This window comes from Limulus polyphemus, unplaced genomic scaffold, assembly GCF_000517525.1.
Source record: "Limulus polyphemus unplaced genomic scaffold, Limulus_polyphemus-2.1.2 Scaffold2099, whole genome shotgun sequence".
Classification (NCBI taxonomy): Eukaryota; Metazoa; Arthropoda; class Merostomata; order Xiphosura; family Limulidae; genus Limulus; species Limulus polyphemus.
In genome coordinates this window covers 1,616-9,919 of record NW_013667709.1, presented here as the reverse complement: position 1 = coordinate 9,919, position 8,304 = coordinate 1,616, and the positions used below count along the sequence as shown (strand labels likewise).

The following is an 8,304-nucleotide window of genomic DNA, read 5'->3' as shown; positions in this document are numbered from 1 at the left end:
GTAAGTAATAATGATTACAGTAACACCGAAATCACTAGGTGTACCTGTAATGATGAATAACAATACATACACTATGACTTGTATTGTTCATTTCCACACTCAGTAACATAACTAGACACTGTTAGAAGTTCAAATTAACAGTTAATTGTTTTTTCCAGACGTAAAGAAGGAAAAAAAATCAATACCGATAGCAATTTATGAACATGAAAAACTAGTTTTTGATATATTTTCCAGAAGAAACGAGAAACTTGAACCTGGGCTCCTGGAAAGATGTATTATTTTTTTATCCAGGAGTCCCAAAGAACCACTCCCTCTCTCCCCGACAGTAAATCCCCCCTAGAACCGTTCATGAGGATTTGTTTGTTTGTAATATAGCACAAAGGTACACAGTGTGCTAACTGTGCTCTGCCCACCACGGTATCGAAACCCGGATTCTGGCGTTGTAAGTCCGCAGACATACCGCTGTGCCACTGGGGGACCCGTTCATGAGGAACGGGATAATGTTGAGTTTTATTTAAAAATCTGAGGATATGTTTCCTCAATATAATGTTCGTGAATTTTTGTTTGAAAGTCTGTTGATTTATTGATATATTTTTATTATTTTTCTTCTGTTATAGAAAAATGCAGCCAATAAAACATACCGTTTTTGCGGAACTTTCAGCGACTAAGGCTTTAGGAAACTGTTTTAGATGTCCAAATATGATGCTTGTCACATGCTTCCCCTGGAATCTGAGTATATGTATGAGCAGTGCTTGATTTAAAGGGGGTGCAATATGGGTTTCGAGCATCAAAGAAGGAGGCCTCAATTTTGAATCACCTTAGGAAGGGGGCCGCCAGTATCGCAGCATTATGGGGGTCTCAATTCGGCCCTGTGTACGAGAGTACCAGTATAGTGTACACTTCTTACATTATACACAGCTTGAATATATTGTATTAAAACAATTCTGTATCCCCATCAGCGATGTCCAGTCATACTCGATCTAACGACCACGCTTCCTGAAAATAGCCCTGCAGTGTAGTTTCCATTGCAAAAGGCTTCGCTGCAAGGTTGTCATGTCCAAATCACCACTCCTTCCTGTTGCTTGTCATCATCATCGATTAGTGTATGAGGACGATGGCTTCCCATCACCCCTTTCAACAATCTACTCACACACTGGCGGTTTTACCAGTACGTATAGTTATGGAATAGCATGAATACCCAATTCCTTCGTCAGCTGCTTGAGGTATGACCATAAGTCTTATTTTGGTGAACACTTATCTATTAGTCTCATTCACAGAGATCCTTCTTTATTATGTTGATTACTGTTGCCTAGGGCACGTGGACGGTTCTTACCACTATCTTTTGTCTTCGTAGGTTCTCGTCTGTTACAAGATGCCACACTTTGCTTATCACGACTGGGATACGACTTATTGCAAGTCTGTTTCTGGAAGGTCCTGATGCACTTCATAAAACGATCAATTGTCGGTGGCATCACGTCAAGCAATGTTAAAATATCCGATACATGTTGTTCCACCGCGACTTTATATCGGCTGCGGTTGTCACGTGACTTGCTGTTTTACATATTCAAATTCATCTTGATATAAAAGTACTCAAACTTGAATTGGACCCAAAAATACACGCTCCCAAGCATGCGTGATATTTCATTTAAGAAACCAACGTATTCTCTTAAAAAATCAATGCCATACAAAATAGAAATACGTATCCATCATGGGACTATATTGTTTTAGTTCACTGCTGTGAAGTATTAAGTTTGTGTTTCGACGAAGAAATACAATTACAAAATTATTAAGTCAGTGGAATTTCTGTTAGACGTAGTTTGTTTGTGAAGTCAGGTCTATTGGTGAAAGCTGGTTACATTAACCATGGAATGTGAAGTTGAATAAATAAAGTGTTATTGTTAGGTGGACTGAACCTTGCGTTACTCTTTTTTCTTTTCTCCAAGTAAAAAAAACAAAGAACTGAATAACCCAAAAGAACACAGCTGACAGCAGAAACCATTACCTAACTGACTAAATCATGCAATGATTACTCCTAACTGTCTGACAAAATTACTAACTCATTCCAGCCTAACTAGTTCTTTATGCATTGAAACTTGGGTAAAGTTCTAGACTATTATTAAGGTCCCACCAGTTACGTTGTGTTAAAATTCCTTCCTGCTAAACAATGATACAAATTTTTGGAAATGTATAGATTAATAACATAGAATAGAAAAATATCTAATTATCACGGGGTAGTACGAGCGGTGTGCCGGCCTGTAGGTTTGTTTGTTTTGTTTTGAATTTCGCGCAAAGCTACAAGAGGGCTATCTGCGCTAGCCGTCCCTAATTTAGCAGAGAAAGTCTAGATGGAGGGCAGATTGCCAAGACCACCAACCGCCAAATCTTGGGCTACTCTTTTACCAACCAGTAGAGGGATTGACTGTCCCATTATAGCGTCCCCATAGTTGAAAGGGTGAGCATGTTTGGTGATGGGGATTCGAACCCGCGACCCTAACCACCAGGCCATGCCAGGCCTGGACCGTAGAGGGCGCAAGATTGCATCTTTGAAGGCAAGGGTAGATTAGATTTTCTTGCTCAGGGATGCAGAATACATATCTCGCACAGGTTAGCATCAACTATCAGTACGGCCCTGCTAGTTACCTGCATCTCGTTTTTTCCTTTCCACAGCCAAGAGGTCTTGAAGCTGGTCTTCATCCGGACACATGTAGGAAGACTTTTTTTGAGAAATATCTGTTTAAAAAAGAAATAAAAATTTTAACTTCACTACCTTTCTTGCATATTTAATATAATATAGACAAACAAATAGCGATATCACTATTTTAAATACTGAACATTATTTGGTGATATAAATTACACCGTATTGACCCCAATTGACTGAGAAGCCAAACTTTTGTTTAAGAATAATGAATAGTTAGTGCTAAAAAGCTATATATAGTGTTGGAAATAACTATAGAAACGCATGCATGATACACGTACAAGAGTCACAAACAATGAGTAATTGCAGTCAGTTATCATTATTGCAATAAATTATTACATGAAATACAAAAGTAAAGTAAAAACAAAAAGTTGTACAGAGCACTAGTATTTTGAACTTGCTATAAACAGAGCATCAGCAAATCTCACGTTTAAGTTTCTAAATTCATAAACGTGAAACGTCCTTTATTAAGCACCACAATTCACCAAGTTGTTTGGTTGCTGTTTTACCTTCTCAGTTTCCTTATAAGTCCATTCAGTCTTAAGGATATCCAGATCAGGACTTTCTGCAGGCCATCAGTTTCCTTATAAGTCCATTCAGTCTTAAGGATATCCAGATCAGGACTTTCTGCAGGCCAAGACATTCTTGGTCTCTATTTCCTTCTAGTTTTCACTTCACCAATTGTTGAATGTCTGTGATCACTTTCTTGCCGGAAAACGAATCCCTGTCCAACAGGTCTTTCTGAGGGAATGACACGATGAATTAGAATGTCCTTATACCTATCAGCAGTCAGGGTTCCATCAATTTTGCATAGGTCTCCAACACCCTTGGCTGAGATGCAGCCCATACTTATACTGATATCCCAGCATGTTAAACTACAGATGTTGTAAGTTGACTATGATATCATTCTCCTTTATGCTATCAAACAAACTATTGTTCATTGTTTTCAAGCAATTTGAGTTATTTGATCCGTAGAGAGCATTCTCCTCCAGCTTTGCTCATCTTATTGGTTGAAGGGTGATGCTCATTCCAGCCTTTTGGTTTGGTTATCACTCCAAAACAGTTGGTTTTGAGTAACTTCACATCCATTGAAGCCACTTCGTGCTAATGCGTATCTTATTATTTTGGAAGTAGCATTCACACCTGTACTTATAGTTACGTCATTGACAAAATCTCTACTGGATTGTTATGTATCACATAAAGGACATACTTTGAATTGAGGGAAAATAAGACAATTGTACGTTTCACAAATACATCATTTATTACGACCATCGTTTCGTCAGTAAAGGCATCATCAGGTACAGACTGAAATGTTTTGTAGCAGGGTTTATATATATATGTTTAAACAAAGAACCGGAAGTTGTGACTTTGACATTCACCTAAAGAGCTTAAGTTGGTTTGGTGGTTACTTTGGACTTACCTTGAGCTACTTGACATCAATTCTGAAGAGTTTAGGCTTCCTACTTCTACTAATTCTATGATCTAGTTTCACGAATCTTCAGAGTTTCCTCAGAACTCCTATTGAAACATGAACTTCTGCCATTATATTTCATGACGAAACCCTCACCAGCTAAAACTTTGATTTTTTACATGTTTGTCATGTAGCATTTCTATTCTTGAAGCCATGAATGCATTCACAACAATTCTATAGGAATTATGCAGGTATGGCACTGTGTGATTGGTTGGATTGCAGCCAATCACATTGTAAATGAACAACACTTGGCTGTACGTTGGTGCAGATCATTTTTATATGGTAGAAGAAAAGCCAGTCCAACAATATTTGCATTTTATAGCCATTTTATTCACTAATTCCAATAAATATCTCTAATATATTATTTATATAAAAAACTTTAAAAACTAAATTAGCAATTTCTGGATTCCCCTGCTTAAGGAACAGACCAGTATTTGTGTTATCACCCACGACAAAACTTGCAAACAAAAACTTCCATTTTCGCTCAACATATCTTTGGGAATCTGAAAAAAAGCTGTAACTAGTGAAGTTGTCCAATCAACTATTTCGCCACTGACCTTTGCCCTCTAACGTACTTGCAATTAACTTGATTCTGTTTTCCTATAATTCCTTCTTCGAGTTGGTATCATTAAGCTATTCAAAAAGTGTACCAACTCCTTAACTCTCTCAAAACGTCGATTTTTTCGACCACGTGACCTCTTTGTACTCGTATAGAGTCTTTATAGATTTGATACTACTAACTTTTAACATAATATGTATATCTTCAAACAATTTGTTAACTCGAGTTGATCTGTAAGAATTGCGTGTATAAATCATGTAACAATGTGTGGTTATTAAGAAATCATTGTAACAGTACGTTCGTTAATGATAATGTAACGGTATTAAATTTTCATTGAGCCTGTTAATTCTAAAAATAATATTCTTTTTGTTGTTTACCGCATAAACATTCTCAGTTTCAATACCTGAGTTTCATTTTAACAAAACCAGTTAGTATGTTTGTCAAGAGATTACCGTAGAAAGTGAATTAATAAAGTACATCAGAGAAAATCTTACCCCGAGTTTCGATAAGAACACAGATAAAGTAATATTTCACTGACCTTCATCTGACCCATCCAAACAATCACTGATTCCGTCTCCAACATGTTGTCGATCCAGACAGCGAGGAAATCCGCACCCACAACGATGTTGGTCTTCTCCACATTCTGATTGAGGAAAAAAAAAACGTGAGTGATCTATAGCGATGGGAAATATAAGCTATAACCAAGAATACACATTGCATGTTTCTATAAAGTCTAAGCTATAACCAAGAATACACATTGTATGTTTCTATAAAGTCTAAACTATAACTAAGAATACACATTGTATGTTTCTATAAAGTCTAAACTATAACCAATAATACACATTGTATGTTTCTATAAAGTCTAAACTATAACCAATAATACACATTGTATTTATGTTTCTATAAAGTCTAAGTTATAATACATTGTATGTTTCTATGGGAGGGTCAGGTACACCTTCGACCTCTTCCTCCCCACTAACAGTAGATTTTCGTTCTATTACTTTTGTTATTTTTATTTCTATATCGGATGTTTCTGATCTCATATTTAATTTGCTTTCCTTCTAAGATGATTTTTGGTACTTTTTATTGTTTAAAACTTCTGCTTCTTTGTATTGTAGTTTGAACGAGTTTACACCGCAAGACGTCTCCACGGGCTCCACGCTAAAGATGTTGTGTCCACGTTGCTGAGGTTTTATTTAATCCACATAGAATTTTTCCGGTGATACTTCCCACACGAGATTTATTTACCTAGCGTCCATAAATGAAATTTCGCATTGCTCTTTTAAGGCCTTGTCCATATTATGAGTTGATATCATCAATGTTACATAATTACATACAAATCGCTGAGGTAGGTTTACACAAAGTCCTGCGTTCACATTACAGTCCATTGCAGTAATAATGTACTATACATAGACAGATATATTTTAGTATGCACAAAATAAACTCTTTTAAAGATGAAATTATGAATTTATCGGAAAAATGTATTCGTTTGTTTGTTTGGTTTGGTTTGAATTTCGCGCAAAGTTACACGAGGGCTATCGGAGCTAGCTGTCCCCTAATTTAGCAGTGATAGATAGAGGGAAGGCAACTAGTCAACACCACCCACCGCCAACTCTTGGATTACTTTTTTACCAACGAATAGCGAGGTTGGCCGACACATTGTAACGACCCCACGGCTGAAAGGACAAGCATGTTCCATGAAGAGGATTCGAACCCGCGAGTCGAGGGGCCTGTTTGTTTGTTTTAGAGCAAAGCCACAACAGGCTATATTCTGTGTCTACCTTGGGTAATCGAATCCCGGATTCTAGCGTTGTAAGTCCGTAAACTTACCGCTGCCCCCCACCGGGGGAACATACTCTATTCTCATAACAATAATAAACATTTAGTTAATGATAAATATACACCTATGCTAATTAACCATCAAAGTATTCAATCGTGTCATCTGCACTATCAAGCGACATGTGTATGAGTGTCTCACCATGAAAGGTTCTGGATTCTTTGGAAGGGTTTTACTTTTCCATTGTATTATTTTAACGAATTTGAAAACCATTTCAATTTTCCCCGTTGCCACTCCCTTAAACACCTACTTTCTCCACTCTGATTGCCACGAATCCTTAAGATTTCTTGGATACAGAGGGGGGGAGATCCCCACTGGGGAGCTCTTCCCCTTCCCCCAGTAGTAGCCTCCCAGCTGAATGATATACTGAAATTAGTTGCATTAATATAAGGAATCTGGCCAATAGGGATGAATTTCTAAAAACATTTATGCTAGCATTCAGTAGACATAAATAGCGAATCATGCACACGCTCGTCATCTCGTCGTCTCCGTGAAGATACCGAAATTAATGCCACGCGTAGCACGGGGAAATTTTCTCGGAGAACGAAAGTCAAGAAAAACAGCTATCTTCTAGACTATAACAGTTAACCATCAGGATCTTCTAAGCACTTAATAACGGTTCTAACAAATGACTTTATTTCACAAACTAGAACATTTACTTTTTCTAAAACTCAGTTAGCCAACAATCTTAAGATAATATTTACGAAATATTGTTGACTTCAACAATCAGCAGTACTTTTCATACAATATGTTAATTTATAAATAAAAATAATAATAAAACTTTACAATAAGAATTGTAAGTAATGAAAAGTAATACTGAATATAATCCAAATAATGTTTACTTTTTTACTTGTTTTTTCAGAATTTTTTCATGTTAAAACTGAGGGGATTGTTACTTATTTTTATACATTTATAGAAGACCCTTTTCTGTAGAGACTGGATATATGAAATCATCATTTTATTTTATAGTTTTAAGAAACCTGATTATTTGAACTGATAAAAAAAAAGATAAGTATAACTATTGAATTTCCAGAGGGCGCTTCTCTTCCAAGACTTACCTTCATCGGAACCATCGGGACAGTCTTTCCAGCCGTCATGAACTCGACTTTCAGGAATACATAAATTGTCTGTCAGGCACTGGAACTCCTCTTGCAGACATTCTGATACCAAAAAATAACTAAATAAATATCGTACCTTAAGCATCATATTAATTATTTATTTACAGACTTGTTTACTTTTGTAAGAAATGCCAGTTACTTAATAAAAAAAAAAAAGATTCGACCTCAACGTAAAAATCTCATTTTTTCGTTCGTTTCTTTGTTACAAGAGTTTTAATTTTTAGCTATTATTTATTACGAGTCATGATGATACTGCAATGTCTGAACGGAATAAACGGATAAATTAAGAGCGTATTTTTAACATAAGTGAAAAATGTACGTAAAGTTGTCGCTCTTTGCTGAAAAGAACTCATAATACTTTGGTATTACTGACAAAATTAGTGAATACCTAATTAAGGGTAACTCGTCTTTTATGCATAATACACACGCGCGTGCGTAAGGGTTTTATTCACCAGGAAAAATTTTCAAATCGAAATTAAAACGACAAAAAACGGCATGGGTGTTATGAAATAACAACTTTCAAATGTTTGGAATTAAAGAATTTTCTCTATAATCACAGAGCGTCCAGGAGGCTTCGCCACTTGACCTCCAATTAACTCTCTATTAGGTAAATATAACATGAGT

The 8,304-nt window shown here is 36.4% G+C and overlaps 1 protein-coding gene across 1 annotated transcript in view; it reads right to left on the bottom strand.

Annotated features, from left to right (window-relative positions):
- LOC106465936 (uncharacterized threonine-rich GPI-anchored glycoprotein PJ4664.02-like) overlaps positions 1-7,722 on the bottom strand; it is a gene marked incomplete at its 5' end in the record, with an annotated part of 32,797 nt that extends 25,075 nt beyond the window's left edge. Inside the window, 3 exons of the mRNA XM_013926177.2 lie at positions 2,641-2,730; positions 5,264-5,368; positions 7,621-7,722. Coding sequence (XP_013781631.1) covers positions 2,641-2,730; positions 5,264-5,368; positions 7,621-7,722 — 297 coding nt within the window. The remainder of the gene's footprint in view (positions 1-2,640; positions 2,731-5,263; positions 5,369-7,620) is intronic.
- Between the last annotated feature and the right edge of the window lie 582 nt (positions 7,723-8,304).